This window comes from Pseudophryne corroboree, chromosome 4 (genome assembly GCF_028390025.1).
Source record: "Pseudophryne corroboree isolate aPseCor3 chromosome 4, aPseCor3.hap2, whole genome shotgun sequence".
NCBI classification, from domain to species: Eukaryota; Metazoa; Chordata; class Amphibia; order Anura; family Myobatrachidae; genus Pseudophryne; species Pseudophryne corroboree.
In genome coordinates, this window is record NC_086447.1 from 945,693,912 (window position 1) to 945,711,980 (window position 18,069).

General features: G+C 48.7%; 1 protein-coding gene across 2 annotated transcripts in view; it reads right to left on the reverse strand.

The window, feature by feature from the left end:
• RAB3GAP2 (RAB3 GTPase activating non-catalytic protein subunit 2) overlaps positions 1-18,069 on the reverse strand; it is a 546,281-nt gene that overhangs the window by 477,381 nt on the left and 50,831 nt on the right. For both annotated transcript variants that reach the window (XM_063919133.1, XM_063919131.1), the window contains exon 2: positions 13,640-13,704. In XM_063919133.1, the coding sequence (XP_063775203.1) occupies positions 13,640-13,704 (65 nt within the window). The remainder of the gene's footprint in view (positions 1-13,639; positions 13,705-18,069) is intronic.

An 18,069-nucleotide genomic window follows, 5' to 3' on the forward strand; every position in this document is an offset into this window, starting at 1 on the left:
GATCTCACACACAGCCCAGATATCACAATATGATGTAGATGGATCTCACACACAGCCCAGATAATAAGAATTTACTTACCGATAATTCTATTTCTCGGAGTCCGTAGTGGATGCTGGGGTTCCTGAAAGGACCATGGGGAATAGCGGCTCCGCAGGAGACAGGGCACAAAAAGTAAAGCTTTCCGATCAGGTGGTGTGCACTGGCTCCTCCCCCTATGACCCTCCTCCAGACTCCAGTTAGGTACTGTGCCCGGACGAGCGTACACAATAAGGGAGGAATTTTGAATCCCGGGTAAGACTCATACCAGCCACACCAATCACACTGTACAACCTGTGATCTGAACCCAGTTAACAGTATGATAACAGCGGAGCCTCTGAAAAGATGGCTCACAACAACAATAACCCGATTTAGTTAGCAATAACTATGTACAAGTATTGCAGATAATCCGCACTTGGGATGGGCGCCCAGCATCCACTACGGACTCCGAGAAATAGAATTATCGGTAAGTAAATTCTTATTTTCTCTATCGTCCTTGTGGATGCTGGGGTTCCTGAAAGGACCATGGGGATTATACCAAAGCTCCCAAACGGGCGGGAGAGTGCGGATGACTCTGCAGCACCGAATGAGAGAACTCCAGGTCCTCTTTTGCCAGGGTATCAAATTTGTAGAATTTTACAAACGTGTTCTCCCCCGACCACGTAGCTGCTCGGCAAAGTTGTAATGCCGAGACCCCTCGGGCAGCCGCCCAAGATGAGCCCACCTTCCTTGTGGAATGGGCCTTAACAGATTTAGACTGTGGCAGGCCTGCCACAGAATGTGCAAGTTGAATTGTGCTACCAATCCCACGAGCAATCGACTGCTTAGAAGCAGAAGCACCCAGCATTGTTGGGTGCATACAGGATAAACAGCAAGTCAGATTTCCTGACTCCAGCCAACCTGGAAACTATATTTTCAGGGCCCTGATAACATCCAGCAACTTGGAGTCCTCCAAGTCCCTAGTAGCCGCAGGTACCACAATAAGCTGGTTCAGGTGAAACGCTGACACCACCTTAAGGAGAAACTGGGGACGAGTCCGCAGCTTTGCTCTGTCCGAATGGACAATCAGATATGGCTTTGTGAGATAAAGCCGCCAATTCTGACACTCGCCTGGCCGAGGCCAGGACCAACAGCATGGTCATTTTCCATGTGAGATATATCAAATCCACAGATTTGAGTTGTTTAAACCAATGTGATTTTTTTAGGAATCCCAAAACTACGTTGAGATCGCCCAGTGCCACTGGAGACATCAAAGGGGCTGTATATGCAGTACTCCCTTAACAACTTCTGGACTTCAGGAACTGAAGCCAATTTCTTTCTGGAAGAAAATCAACAGGCCGAAATTTGAACCTTAATGGACCCAATTTGAGACCCATAGACACTCCTGTTTGCAGGAAATGTAGAAATTAACCTAGTTGAAATTCTTCCGTGGAGCCTTCCTGGACTCACACCCTGGCACATATTTTCACCTAAGTGGTGATAATGTTGTGCGGTCACCTCCTTCCTGGCTCTGACCAGGGTAGGGATGACCTCTTCCGGAATGCCTCTTTCCCTTAGGATCCGGCGTTCACCCGCCTTGGCGTCAACGCAGCTGCGGTAAGTCCCGGAACAGACACGGTTCTTGCCGAATCAAGACCCTTCTTAGTATCTCTTGAAGTTCCGGGAACCAAGTCCTTCTTGGCCAAACCGGAGCCACGAGTATAGTTCTTACTCCTCTCCTTCCTATCATTTTCAATACATTGGGTATGAAAAGCAGAGGATGGAACACATACACCGACTGGTACACCGACGGTGTTACCAGAGCGTCCCAGCTATTGCCTGAGTGTCTCTTGACCTGGCGCTTCAGGTGGGACGCCATCATAACCACCTTTGGTCTTTCCCAACGGTTTACAATCATGTGGAAACTTCCAGATTAAGTTTCCACTTTTCCGGGTGGAATTCATTTATGCTGAGGAAATCTTCCCAGTTGCCCACTCCCGGAATGAACACTGCTGACAGTGTTATCACATGATTTTCCGCCCAGCGAAGAATCCTTGCTGTCATTGCCCTCCTGCTTCTTGTGTCGCCCCGTCTGATAACGTGGGCGACCGCCATGATGATGTCCTACTGGATCAGCACCGGTTGACTTTGAAGCAGGAGTCTTCCTAGGCTCAGAGCATTGTAAATTGCCCTTAGCTCCAGTATATTCATGTGGAGAGAAGTCTCCAGACTTGACCACACTTCCTTGGAAATTTTTTCCCTGTGTGACTACTCCCCAGCCTCTCAGGCTGGTATCCGTGGTCCCCAGAACACAGTCCTGAATGCTGAGTGTGCTGCCCTCTAAAAGATGAGCACTCTGCAGCCCCCACAGAAGAGACACCCTTGTCCTTGGAGACAGGATTATCCGCTGATGCATCTGAAAATGCGATCCGGACCATTCGTCCAGCAAATCCCCTGAGATCTGCCGAATGGAATCGCTTCGTAAGAAGCCACCATTTTTCCCAGGACTCCTGTGCATTGATGCACTGATACTTGGCCTGGTTTTAGGAGGTTTCTGACTAGGTCGAATAACTCCTTGGCTTTTTCCTCCCGGAGGAACACCTTTTTCTGGACTATGCCCAGAATCATTCCTAGGAACAGCAGACGTATCGTCGGAAAACAGCTGCGATTCTTGGAATATTTAGAATCCAGTCGTGCTGTCGTAGAACTACTTTAGATAGTGCTCTTCCGACCTCCAACTGTTCTCTGGAACTTGCCCTTTTCAGGATATCGTCCAAGTAAGGGATAATTTAGATGCCTTTTTTCTTTGAAGAAACATCTTTTCGGCCATTACCTTGGTAAAAGGCCCGGGGTGCCGTGGATAATTCAAACGGCATCGTCTGAAACTGATATTGACAGTTCTGTACCACGAACCAGAGGTACCCTTGTTGAGAAGGGCAAATTTGGACATGGAGGTAATCCTTGATGTCCAGGGACACCATATAGTCCCCTTTTTTCCGGTTCGCTATCACTGCTCTGAGTGACTCCATCTCGATTTGAACCTTTTATGTAAGTGTTCAAAGATTTCAGTTTAGACTATGTCTCACCAAGCCGTCTGGCGTCAGTACCACAATATAGTGTGGAAAAATAATACCCTTTTCCTTGTTGTAGGAGGGGTACTTTGATTTATCACCTGCTGGATATACAGCTTGTGAATTGTTTCCAATGCTGCCTCCCAGTCGGAGGGAGCCGTTGGTAAAGCAGACTTCAGAAACCTGCGAGGAGAAGATGTCTCGACTCTCCAATCTGTACCCCTGGGATAATACTTGTACTATCTAGGGGTCAACCTGCGAGTGATCCCACTGCGCGCTGAGACTCTTGAGACTACCCCCCCACCTTGAGTCCGCTTGCATGGCCCCAGCGTCATGCTGAGGACTTGGCAGACGCGGTGGAGGGCTTCTTTTCCTGGGAAGGGGCTGCCTGCTGCAGTCTACTTCCCTTACCTCTATGTCTGGGCAGATATGACTGGCCTTTTGCCTGCATGCCCTCATGGGAAAGGAAGGATTGAGGCTGAAAAGACGGTGTCTTTTTCAGCTGAGATGTAACTTGGGGTAAAAAGGTTGGATTTCCCAGCTGTTGCCGTGGTCCCCAGGTCCGATGGACCGACCCCAACTAACTCCTTCCCTTTATACGGCAATACTTCCATGTGCCGTATGGGATCTGTATCACCTGACCACTGTCGTGTCCATGACATCTTCTGGGTGATATGGACAACGTACTTATCTTGATGCCAGAGAGCAAATATCCCTCTGTGCATCTCACGTACATATATATAGAATGCATCCTATTAACTGCTCTATATGAATAAAATATTTTCAGTCAGGGAATCCGACCAAGCCAACCCAGCACTGCATCTCCAGGCTGATGGCGATCGCTGGTCGCAGTATAACCACCGTATGTGTGTATATACTTTTTAGGATATCTTTCCAGCTTCCTATCAGCTGGCTCCTTGAGGGCGGCCGTATCTGGAGACGGTAACGCCACTTGATAAGCGTGTGAGCGCCTTATCACCCTAAGGGGTGTTTCCCAACGCGCCCTAATTTCTGGCGGGAAAGGGTATAACGCCAATATTTGCTATCGGGGTAACCCCACGCATCATCACACACTTCATTTTATTTTATCTGATTCAGGAAAAACTACAGGTAGTTTTTTCACTCCCACATAATACCCTTTTTTGTGGTACTTGTAGTATCAGAAATATGCAACACCTCCTTCATTGCCCTTAACGTGTGGCCCTAATGAGAAATACGTTTGTTTATTCACCGTCGACCCTGGATTCAGTGTCCGTGTCTGTGTCTGTGTCGACCGACTGAGGTAAATGGGCGTTTTTAACGCCCCTGACGGTGTTTCTGAGACGCCTGGACCGGTACTAATAGTTTGTCGGCCGTCTCACGTCGTCAACCGACCTTGCAGCGTGTTGACATTCTCACGTAATTCCCTAAATAAGCCATCCATTCCGGTGTCGACTCCCTAGAGAGTGACATCACCATTACAGGCAATTTCTCCGCCTCCTCACCAACATCGTCCTCATACATGTCGACACACACGTACCGACACACAGCACACACACCGGGAATGCTCTGACAGAGGACAGGACCCACACTAGCCCTTTGGGGAGACAGAGGGAGAGTTTGCCAGCACACACCAAAACGCTATAATTATATAGGGACAACCTTATATAAGTGTTTTCCCTTATAGCATCTTTATATATATCTCAATATCGCCAAAATCAGTGCCCCCCCTCTCTGTTTTAACCCTGTTTCTGTAGTGCAGTGCAGGGGAGAGCCTGGGAGCCTTCTCTCCAGGCTTTCTGTGAGAGAAAATGGCGCTGTGTGCTGAGGAGATAGGCCCCGCCCCTTTTTCGGCGGGCTCGTCTCCCGCTATTTAGTGAATCTTGGCAGGGGTTAAATATCTCCATATAGCCTCTGGGGGCTATATGTGAGGTATTTTTCGCCAAAAAAGGTTTTCATTTGCCTCCCAGGGCGCCCCCCTCCCAGCGCCCTGCACCCTCAGTGACTGCCGTGTGAAGTGTGCTGAGAGGAAAATGGCGCACAGCTGCAGTGCTGTGCGCTACCTTTAGAAGACTGCAGGAGTCTTCAGCCGCCGATTCTGGACCTCTTCTTACTTCAGCATCTGCAAGGGGGCCGGCGGCAAGGCTCCGGTGACCATCCAGGCTGTACCTGTGATCGTCCCTCTGGAGCTGATGTCCAGTAGCCAAGAAGCCAATCCATCCTGCACGCAGGTGAGTTCACTTCTTCTCCCCTAAGTCCCTCGTTGCAGTGATCCTGTTGCCAGCAGGACTCACTGTAAAATAAAAAACCTAAGCTAAACTTTCTCTAAGCAGCTCTTTAGGAGAGCCACCTAGATTGCACCCTTCTCGGCCGGGCACAAAAATCTAACTGGAGTCTGGAGGAGGGTCATAGGGGGAGGAGCCAGTGCACACCACCTGATCGGAAAGCTTTACTTTTTGTGCCCTGTCTCCTGCGGAGCCGCTATTCCCCATGGTCCTTTCAGGAACCCCAGCATCCACAAGGACGATAGAGAAATCACAATATGATGTAGATGTATCTCACACACAGCACAGATATCACAATATGATGTAGATGGATCTCACATACAGCACAGATATCACAATATGATGTAGATGGATCTCACACACAGCACAGATATCACAATATGATGTAGATGGATCTCACATACAGCACAGATATCACAATATGATGTAGATGGATCTCACACACAGCACAGATATCACAATATGATGTAGATGGATCTCACATACAGCACAGATATCACAATATGATGTAGATGGATCTCACATACAGCACAGATATCACAATATGATGTAGATGGATCTCACATACAGCACAGATATCACAATATGATGTAGATGGATCTCACATACAGCACCGATATCACAATATGATGTAGATGGATCTCACACACAGCACAGATATCACAATATGATGTAGATGGATCTCACACACAGCACATATATCACAATATGATGTAGATGGATCTCACATACAGCACAGATATCACAATATGATGTAGATGGATCTTATACACAACACAGATATCACAATATGATGCAGATGGATCTCACACACAGCACAGATATCACAATATGATGTAGATGGATCTCACACACAGCACATATATCACAATATGATGTAGATGGATCTCACATACAGCACAGATATCACAATATGATGCAGATGGATCTCACATACAGCACAGATAATAAGAATTTACTTACCGATAATTCTATTTCTCGTAGTCCGTAGTGGATGCTGGGTACTCCGTAAGGACCATGGGGAATAGCGGCTCTGCAGGAGACTGGGCACAAAAGTAAAGCTTTAGGACTACCTGGTGTGCACTGGCTCCTCCCCCTATGACCCTCCTCCAAGCCTCATTTAAGATACTGTGCCCGGACGAGCGTACACAATAAGGAAGGATTCATGAATCCCGGGTAAGACTCATACCAGCCACACCAATCACACCGTACAACCTGTGATCTGAACCCAGTTAACAGCATGATAACAGAGGAGCCTCTGAAAAGATGGCTCACAACAACAATAACCCGATTTAGTTAACAATAACTATGTACAAGTATTGCAGACAATCCGCACTTGGGATGGGCGCCCAGCATCCACTACGGACTACGAGAAATAGAATTATCGGTAAGTAAATTCTTATTTTCTCTGACGTCCTAGTGGATGCTGGGAACTCCGTAAGGACCATGGGGATTATACCAAAGCTCCCAAACGGGCGGGAGAGTGCGGATGACTCTGCAGCACCGAATGAGAGAACTCCAGGTCCTCCTCAGCCAGGGTATCAAATTTGTAGAATTTAGCAAACGTGTTTGCCCCTGACCAAGTAGCTGCTCGGCAAAGTTGTAAAGCCGAGACCCCTCGGGCAGCCGCCCAAGATGAGCCCACCTTCCTTGTGGAATGGGCTTTTACAGATTTTGGCTGTGGCAGGCCTGCCACAGAATGTGCAAGCTGAATTGTACTACAAATCCAACGAGCAATAGTCTGCTTAGAAGCAGGAGCACCCAGCTTGTTGGGTGCATACAGGATAAACAGCGAGTCAGATTTTCTGACTCCAGCCGTCCTGGAAACATATATTTTCAGGGCCCTGACTACGTCCAGCAACTTGGAGTCCTCCAAGTCCCTAGTAGCCGCAGGTACCACAATAGGCTGGTTCAGGTGAAACGCTGAAACCACCTTAGGGAGAAATTGAGGACGAGTCCTCAATTCTGCCCTGTCCGTATGAAAAGTCAGGTAAGGGCTTTTATAGGATAAAGCCGCCAATTCTGACACACGCCTGGCCGAAGCCAAGGCCAACAGCATTGCCACTTTCCATGTGGGATATTTTAAGTCCACAGTGGTGAGTGGTTCAAACCAATGTGATTTTAGGAACCCCAAAACTACATTGAGATCCAAAGGTGCCACTGGAGGCACAAAAGGAGGCTGTATATGCAGTACCCCCTTGACAAACGTCTGAACTTCAGGAACTGAAGCCAGTTCTTTCTGGAAGAAAATCGACAGGGCCGAAATTTGAACCTTAATGGACCCCAATTTTAGACCCATAGACACTCCTGTTTACAGGAAATGCAGGAATCGACCCAGTTGAAATTCCTCTGTAGGGGCCTTCCTGGCCTCGCACCACGCAACATATTTACGCCAAATGCGATGATAATGCTTTGCGGTCACATCCTTTCTGGCTTTAATCAAAGTAGGGATGACTTCATCTGGAATGCCTTTTTCCTTCAGGATCCGGCGTTCAACCGCCATGCCGTCAAACGCAGCCGCGGTAAGTCTTGGAACAGACAGGGTCCTTGCTGGAGCAGGTCCCTTCTTAGAGGTAGAGGCCACGGGTCCTCTGTGAGCATCTCTTGAAGTTCCGGGTACCAAGTCCTTCTTGGCCAATCCGGAGCCACGAGTATAGTTCTTACTCCTCTCCGTCTTATAATTCTCAGTACCTTGGGTATGAGAGGCAGAGGAGGGAACACATACACCGACTGGTACACCCACGGTGTTACCAGAGCGTCCACAGCTATTGCTTGAGGGTCCCTTGACCTGGCGCAATACCTGTCCAGTTTTTTGTTGAGGCGGGACGCCATCATGTCCACCTTTGGTTTTTCCCAACGGTTCACAATCATGTGGAAGACTTCTGGGTGAAGTCCCCACTCTCCCGGGTGGAGGTCGTACTTGCTGAGGAAGTCTGCTTCCCAGTTGTCCACTCCCGGAATGAACACTGCTGACAGTGCTATCACATGATTTTCCGCCCAGCGAAGAATCCTTGCAGCTTCTGCCATTGCCCTCCTGCTTCTTGTGCCGCCCTGTCTGTTTACGTGGGCGACTGCCGTGATGTTGTCCGACTGGATCAGCACCGGCTGACCTTGAAGCAGCGGTCTTGCTAGGCTTAGAGCATTGTAAATGGCCCTTAGCTCCAGGATATTTATGTGAAGTGATGTCTCCAGGCTTGACCACAAGCCCTGGAAATTCCTTCCCTGTGTGACTGCTCCCCAACCTCGCAGGCTGGCATCCGTGGTCACCAGGACCCAGTCCTGAATGCCGAATCTGCGGCCCTCTAGAAGATGTGCACTCTGTAACCACCACAGGAGAGACACCCTTGTCTTTGGTGACAGGGTTATCCGCTGATGCATCTGAAGATGCGATCCAGACCATTTGTCCAGCAGGTCCCACTGGAAAGTTCTTGCGTGGAATCTGCCGAATGGGATTGCTTCGTAGGAAGCCACCATTTTTCCCAGGACCCTTGTGCATTGATGCACTGAGACTTGGCCTGGTTTTAGGAGGTTTCTGACTAGCTCGGATAACTCCCTGGCTTTCTCCTCCGGGAGAAACACCTTTTTCTGGACTGTGTCCAGGATCATCCCTAGGAATAGAAGACGCGTCGTCGGGATCAGCTGCGATTTTGGAATATTGAGAATCCAACCGTGCTGCCGCAACACTACCTGAGATAGTGCTACCCCGACTTCCAACTGTTCCCTGGATCTTGCCCTTATCAGGAGATCGTCCAAGTAAGGGATAACTAAAACTCCCTTCCTTCGAAGGAGTATCATCATTTCGGCCATTACTTTGGTAAAGACCCGGGGTGCCGTGGACAATCCAAACGGCAGCGTCTGAAACTGATAGTGACAGTTCTGTACCACAAACCTGAGGTACCCTTGGTGAGAAGGGTAAATTGGACATGGAAGTAAGCATCCTTGATGTCCAGAGACACCATATAATCCCCTTCTTCCAGGTTCGCAATCACCGCTCTGAGTGACTCCATCTTGAATTTGAACCTCTGTATGTAAGTGTTCAAGGATTTTAGATTTAAAATAGGTCTCACCGAGCCGTCCGGCTTCGGTACCACAAACAGCGTGGAATAATACCCCTTTCCCTGTTGCAGGAGGGGTACCTTGATTATCACCTGCTGGGAATACAGCTTGTGAATGGCTTCCAATACCGCCTCCCTGTCGAGGGAGACGTCGGTAAAGCAGACTTTAGGAAACGGCGAGGGGGGAGACGTCTCGAATTCCAATTTGTACCCCTGAGATACCACCTGAAGGATCCAGGAGTCCACTTGTGAGTGAGCCCACTGCGCGCTGAAATTCTTGAGACGGGCCCCCACCGTGCCTGAGTCCGCTTGTAAAGCCCCAGCGTCATGCTGAAGACTTGGCAGAGGCGGGAGAGGGCTTCTGTTCCTGGGAACTGGTTGTTTGCTGCAGCCTTTTTCCTCTCCCCCTGCCACGGGGCAGAAATGAGGAGCCTTTTGCTCGCTTGCCCTTATGGGGCCGAAAGGATTGCGCCTGATAATACGGCGTCTTCTTTTGTTGAGAGGCTACCTGGGGTAAAAATGTGGATTTCCCAGCAGTTGCCGTGGCTACCAGGTCTGATAGACCTACCCCAAATAACTCCTCCCCTTTATAAGGCAATACTTCCATATGCCTTTTGGAATCCGCATCACCTGACCACTGCCGCGTCCATAACCCTCTTCTGGCAGAAATGGACAGCGCACTTACTCTTGATGCCAGTCGGCAGATATCCCTCTGTGCATCACGCATATATAGAAATGCATCTTTCAAATGCTCTATAGTCAGTAATATACTGTCCCTGTCTAGGGTATCAATATTGTCCGTCAGGGAATCCGACCAAGCCACCCCAGCACTGCACATCCAGGCTGAGGCGATTGCTGGTCGCAGTATAACTCCCGTGTGAGTGTATATACATTTTAGGATATTCTCCTGCTTTCTGTCAGCAGGTTCCTTAAGGGCGGCCGTCTCAGGAGAGGGTAGAGCCACCTGTTTAGACAAGCGTGTGAGCGCTTTATCCACCCTAGGGGGTGTTTCCCAACGTGCCCTATCCTCTGGCGGGAAAGGGTATGATGCCAATAACCTTTTAGGAATTATCAGAAATATGTAAAACATTTTTCATTGCCTCAATCATGTAACGTGTGGCCCTACTGGAAGTCACATTCGTCTCTTCATCGTCGACACTGGAGTCAGTATCCGTGTCGGCATCTGTGTCTGCCATCTGAGGTAACGGGCGTTTTAGAGCCCCCGATGGCCTTTGAGACGCCTGGACAGGCACAAGCTGAGTAGCCGGTTGCCTCATGTCATCAACCGTCTTTTGTAAAGAGCTGACACTGTCACGTAAGTCCTTCCATAAGCCCATCCACTCAGGTGTCGACTCCCTAGGGGGTGACATCTCTATTACAGGCAATTGCTCCACCTCCACATCATTTTCCTCCTCAAACATGTCGACACAATCGTACCGACACACAGCACACACACAGGGAATGCTCTGATAGAGGACAGGACCCCACTAGCCCTTTGGGGAGACAGAGGGAGAGTATGCCAGCACACACCAGAGCGCTATATATATATATATATATATATATATATATATATATATATATATATATATATATATATATATATATATATATATATATAGGGATACCACTATATAATGTGTTTTCCCCTTATAGCTGCTGATATTATCAAACTGCACCAATTAGTGCCCCCCCTCTCTTTTTTACCCTTTTCTGTAGTGCAGGACTGCAGGGGAGAGTCAGGGAGACGTCCTTCCAGCGGAGCTGTGAGGGAAAATGGCGCCAGTGTGCTGAGGAGATAGGCTCCGCCCCCTTCTCGGCTGACTTTTCTCCCGCGTTTTGCCGTATTCTGGCAGGGGTTAAAATACATCCATATAGCCCTGGGGGTTATATGTGATGTATTTTCGCCAGCCAAGGTGTTTTTATTGCTGCTCAGGGCGCCCCCCCCTAGCGCCCTGCACCCTCAGTGACCGGAGTGTGAAGTGTGCCTGAGGAGCAATGGCGCACAGCTGCAGTGCTGTGCGCTACCTTGTTGAAGACTGATGTCTTCTGCCGCCGATTTTTCGGACCTCTTCTTGCTTCTGGCTCTGTAAGGGGGCCGGCGGCGCGGCTCTGGGACCGGACTCCGAGGCTGGGCCTGTGTTCGGTCTCTCTGGAGCTAATGGTGTCCAGTTGCCTAAGAAGCCCAAGCTGGCTGCAAGCAGGCAGGTTCGCTTCTTCTCCCCTTAGTCCCTCGATGCAGTGAGCCTGTTGCCAGCAGGTCTCACTGAAAATAAGAAACCTAAAACTAACTTTTTCTAAGAAGCTCAGGAGAGCCCCTAGTGTGCACCCTTCTCGGCCGGGCACAAAAATCTAACTGAGGCTTGGAGGAGGGTCATAGGGGGAGGAGCCAGTGCACACCAGGTAGTCCTAAATCTTTACTTTTGTGCCCAGTCTCCTGCGGAGCCGCTATTCCCCATGGTCCTTACGGAGTTCCCAGCATCCACTAGGACGTCAGAGAAATCACAATATGATGTAGATGTATCTCACACACAGCACATATATCACAATATGATGTAGATTTATCTCACACACAGCACAGATATCACAATATGATGTAGATGGATCTCACACACAGCACAGATATCACAATATGATGTAGCTGTATCTCACATACAGCACCGATATCACAATATGATGTAGATGGATCTCACATACAGCCCAGATATCACAATATGATGTAGATGGATCTCACACGCAGCACAGATATCACAATATGATGTCGATGTATCTCACACACAGCACAGATATCACAATATGATGTCGATGTATCTCACACACAGCACAGATATCACAATATGATGTAGATGTATCTCACACACAGCACAGATATCACAATATGATGTAGATGGATCTCACATACAGCCCAGATATCACAATATGATGTAGATGGATCTCACACACAGCCCAGATATCACAATATGATGTAGATGGATCTCACACACAGCCCAGATATCACAATATGATGTAGATGGCTCTCACATACAGCCCAGATATCACAATATGATGTAGATGTATCTCACATACAGCCCAGATATCACAATATGATGTAGATGTATCTCACATACAGCCCAGATATCACAATATGATGTAGATGGATCTCACATACAGCACAGATATCACAATATGATGTAGATGTATCTCACACACAGCACAGATATCACAATATGATGTAGATGTATCTCACACACAGCACAGATATCACAATATGATGTAGATGTATCTCACACACAGCACAGATATCACAATATGATGTAGATGGATCTCACATACAGCACAGATATCACAATATGATGTAGATGGATCTCACACACAGCACAGATATCACAATATGATGTAGATGGCTCTCACATACAGCCCAGATATCACAATATGATGTAGATGTATCTCACATACAGCACAGATATCACAATATGATGTAGATGTATCTCACATACAGCACAGATATCACAATATGATGTAGATGTATCTCACACACAGCACAGATATCACAATATGATGTAGATGTATCTCACACACAGCACAGATATCACAATATGATGTAGATGTATCTCACACACAGCACAGATATCACAATATGATGTAGATGTATCTCACATACAGCACAGATATCACAATATGATGTAGATGTATCTCACATACAGCACAGATATCACAATATGATGTAGATGTATCTCACATACAGCACAGATATCACAATATGATGTAGATGTATCTCACATACAGCCCAGATATCACAATATGATGTAGATGTATCTCACATCAATATGTAAAGTACCGCACACACCAGTCGATATAGTAAACAACGTTGCTCATTTTGACCCTTCCTGAGCGATATCGTTTACTATATTGCTTAGTGTGTACGCAGTCAACGATGAACGATGTGCAGTCCTGGGCCCCGGTAACGAGGTTCTCTATCACCTGAGCAGGCAGCTCAATTTGGACTCATCGTCCAAAGCCGCATGCATGGCCTGGCTGCGGCATGACGGCACTGTGCAATATCTCATGCCGGGACTTGATGTCGCTCATGGAGCACATTGCCTGGTGTGTACCCACCTTCAGCCTGTAGCAGGGCCCATTTTCTTTTTGTCTGTCTGTTATTATCAAGTCTTGCTTTATTATGCTTTGTCCCCCACTGTACAGCACGATGGAATATGCTATCGCTATATACGTGTTGATAAATAACTGCAATATTACCTGCACTTTGCTTTCATTGTCTTCCCATGAGCCCCAGTCTTCATTTTCCCAGCTGGACACATTATCTGCAAAGATCAAAAAACAAACATGAAAACAGAACAAACACCCCAGTTATTCCGTTCATTCTACAGACACGCAGCAGAATCAACACCATCAATAAGAAATACTAACACAGATGTGCAAGTATAATATTCCCAACAATACTGAGGTGACACACAGTGAACAAGCCTCCTCCTGGTGAAACGGCCGTTTGTGCACAGTGGAGCTGGTCTGCGCACGGTTCAGCCCACACATTGGTACCTCCTGGTGAAACGGCCGTTTGTGCACAGTGGAGCTGGTCTGCGCACGGTTCAAGCCCACACATTGGTACCTCCTGATGAAACGGCCGTTTGTGCACAGTGGAGCTGGACTGCGCACGATTCAGCCCACACATTGGTACCTCCTGGTGAAATGGCCGTTTGTGCACAGTGGAGCTGGACTGCGCACGATTCAGCCCACACATTGGTACCTCCTGATGAAACGGCCGTTTGTGCACAGTGGAGCTGGACTGCGCACGATTCAGCCCACACATTGGTACCTCCTGGTGAAATGGCCGTTTGTGCACAGTGGAGCTCGACTGCGCACGGTTCAAGCCCACACATTGGTACCTCCTGATGAAACGGCCGTTTGTGCACAGTGGAGCTCGACTGCGCACGGTTCAAGCCCACACATTGGTACCTCCTGATGAAACGGCCGTTTGTGCACAGTGGAGCTCGACTGCGCACGGTTCAAGCCCACACATTGGTACCTCCTGATGAAACGGCCGTTTGTGCACAGTGGAGCTCGACTGCGCACGGTTCAAGCCCACACATTGGTACCTCCTGATGAAACGGCCGTTTGTGCACAGTGGAGCTGGACTGCGCACGGTTCAGCCCACACATTGGTACCTCCTGGTGAAATGGCCGTTTGTGCACAGTGGAGCTCGACTGCGCACGGTTCAAGCCCACACATTGGTACCTCCTGGTGAAACGGCCGTTTGTGCACAGTGGAGCTCGACTGCGCACGGTTCAAGCCCACACATTGGTACCTCCTGATGAAACGGCCGTTTGTGCACAGTGGAGCTCGACTGCGCACGGTTCAAGCCCACACATTGGTACCTCCTGATGAAACGGCCGTTTGTGCACAGTGGAGCTCGACTGCGCACGGTTCAAGCCCACACATTGGTACCTCCTGATGAAACGGCCGTTTGTGCACAGTGGAGCTGGACTGCGCACGGTTCAGCCCACACATTGGTACCTCCTGATGAAACGGCCGTTTGTGCACAGTGGAGCTGGACTGCGCACGGTTCAGCCCACACATTGGTACCTCCTGGTATTGTTTATGCCTATTAAGGCTAATTATTCTTCTTTTTTTTTTTTTTAAATGCTGCGGTGTTCTAAACATTCTGTAAGACTAACTCTATATTCTCTGATAGCAGTCTTGTCTGATTTCTATTAGGTTTGGCTATTGATCATTTAAATCAGAGGTTCTCAAACTCGGTCCTCGGGGGCCCACACAGTGCATGTTTTGCAAGTATCCTCACAGAATCGCAAGTGAAATAATTAGCTCCACCTGGGGACCTTTTAAAATGTGTCAGAGTAATTAATACACCTGTGCACCTGCTGGGTTACCTGCATAACATGCACTGTGTGGGCCCACGAGGACCGAGTCTGAGAACCTCTGATTTAAATGCTCTGAAATTCATCCTGCCAGCACTGCAGAAAGCTCGTGTCATTCAATGTTTTCAGATTCAGCATATTAGCACTATGTGAGATATCTCTATTCAATGTCAACAGCTGACGTCTGGTTTCTGATTTTGGCTTTTTGATCATTTGATTGCTATGAAATTCAGCCTGTCAGCACTGCAGAAGGACTGTGGGCGGGATGTTGATCGCATATGTACTAACATATGCGATCAATATCGCAACGCGGTGACGGAGGCCCCCCGCGATACCTGTTTAGTGGTCTGCGGGGGGTCTCTGTCATCTCCCTCGGCTCTCCAGACTGCCTACACACTGGGAAGCAGCAGCAAACTGTCTCTGGTGCCTCCTCCTCCCCCCTGCAGCAGGAAGGACGTCCGGCTGCGTTGCTAGGGGGAGGAGGAGATTACCTCCCGGGACCAGGGCATCCTGGAGGAAGGTATGCCGGGGGGAGGGGGAGAGGCGTCTGCGGTGGGGGCGGCGGTCGGCAATAAGAAGCCCATAGGCTTCTATAGAGTATTGCCATCCAGAGATGGCGATACCCTGGATGGCGAAAAAACGGCGGTGGGATCTTCGTACATTTGAAAATGCGGTAAACCCCCCTAAAACGGGGGCTTTACTGCATTTTTCATTTAGTACATCCCGCCCTGTGTCTTTGAATGTTCTCAGATTCAGCATACAAGCACTATGATAGATATCTCTATTCAATATCAATAGCTGACTATTCGACATGTGACCATATCTGTGAACTTATATTGCGCTTTTACAAATCATTTACATGTGTTCAGTAAAAAAGAACATTATGGCCTTTAGCAATTTTGCATTAATTAATTAGAAACTGTATACTGCTTTACAACACTGATTTCTTGTTTAAAATCTTAAGAATTTTCAGTTCAACAGGTAAGATCAGCCCACCTCTCATCCACTCTCCGCTATAACTGTGGGTGGTCTTCATGTGACCGACAGTCACATGACCTCCTCCAGCATCCCGACCCCTCACTATCCCGATGGTTGGCATGCCGACCAACAGGGACTATTTCCACTCGTGGGTGTCCATGACACCCATAGAGTGGGAATAGAACCCATGGCGAGCGCAGCGAGCCCGCAAGGGGCTTGCTGCACTCGCCCCTCCCCGCCAGGATCCCGGCGTCGGTATGCTGACTGGCGGTCTCCTGACCGCCGGTCAGCCATACTACACCCTATAACTTTATATGATAGTGGACAGCAGAAGGTGGAGTCCTTATCCTATTCTTCATGCATCTATCCTCAGTGCTCTCTCATCCAGATGCCAGGCTACAAGTATTAGAGAACCTGTGCGAGTAACGGGACAGCAGAAGTGCCCGTACCTAGGTACATGTCAGTAGCCACACTCGCTCATCCAGATGCCAGGTTACAAGTATCAGAGAACCTGTGCGAGTAACGGGACAGCAGAAGTGCCCGTACCTAGGTACAGGTCAGTAACCACACTCGCTCATCCAGATGCCAGGCTACAAGTATCAGAGAACCTGTGCGAGTAACGGGACAGCAGAAGTGCCCGTACCTAGGTACATGTCAGTAACCACACTCGCTCATCCAGATGCCAGGCTACAAGTATCAGAGAACCTGTGCGAGTAACGGGACAGCAGAAGTGCCCGTACCTAGGTACATGTCAGTAACCACACTCACTCATCCAGATGCCAGGCTACAAGTATCAGAGAACCTGTGCTATTAGCTGGACAGCAGAAGTGCCCGTACCTAGGTACATGTCAGTAACCACACTCTCTCATCCAGATGCCAGGCTACAAGTATCAGAGAACCTGTGCGAGTAACGGGACAGCAGAAGTGCCCGTACCTAGGTACATGTCAGTAACCACACTCACTCATCCAGATGCCAGGCTACAAGTATCAGAGAACCTGTGCGAGTAACGGGACAGCAGAAGTGCCCGTACCTAGGTACATGTCAGTAACCACACTCGCTCATCCAGATGCCAGGCTACAAGTATCAGAGAACCTGTGCGAGTAACGGGACAGCAGAAGTGCCCGTACCTAGGTACATGTCAGTAACCACACTCTCTCATCCAGATGCCAAGCTACAAGTATCAGAGAACCTGTGCTATTAGCTGGACAGCAGAAGTGCCCGTACCTAGGTACATGTCAGTAACCACACTCGCTCATCCAGATGCCAGGCTACAAGTATCAGAGAACCTGTGCGAGTAACGGGACAGCAGAAGTGCCCGTACCTAGGTACATGTCAGTAACCACACTCTCTCATCCAGATGCCAAGCTACAAGTATCAGAGAACCTGTGCTATTAGCTGGACAGCAGAAGTGCCCGTACCTAGGTACATGTCAGTAACCACACTCGCTCATCCAGATGCCAGGCTACAAGTATCAGAGAACCTGTGCGAGTAACGGGACAGCAGAAGTGCCCGTACCTAGGTACATGTCAGTAACCACACTCACTCATCCAGATGCCAGGCTACAAGTATCAGAGAACCTGTGCTATTAGCTGGACAGCAGAAGTGCCCGTACCTAGGTACATGTCAGTAACCACACTCTCTCATCCAGATGCCAAGCTACAAGTATCAGAGAACCTGTGCTATTAGCTGGACAGCAGAAGTGCCCGTACCTAGGTACATGTCAGTAACCACACTCGCTCATCCAGATGCCAGGCTACAAGTATCAGAGAACCTGTGCTATTAGCTGGACAGCAGAAGTGCCCGTACCTAGGTAC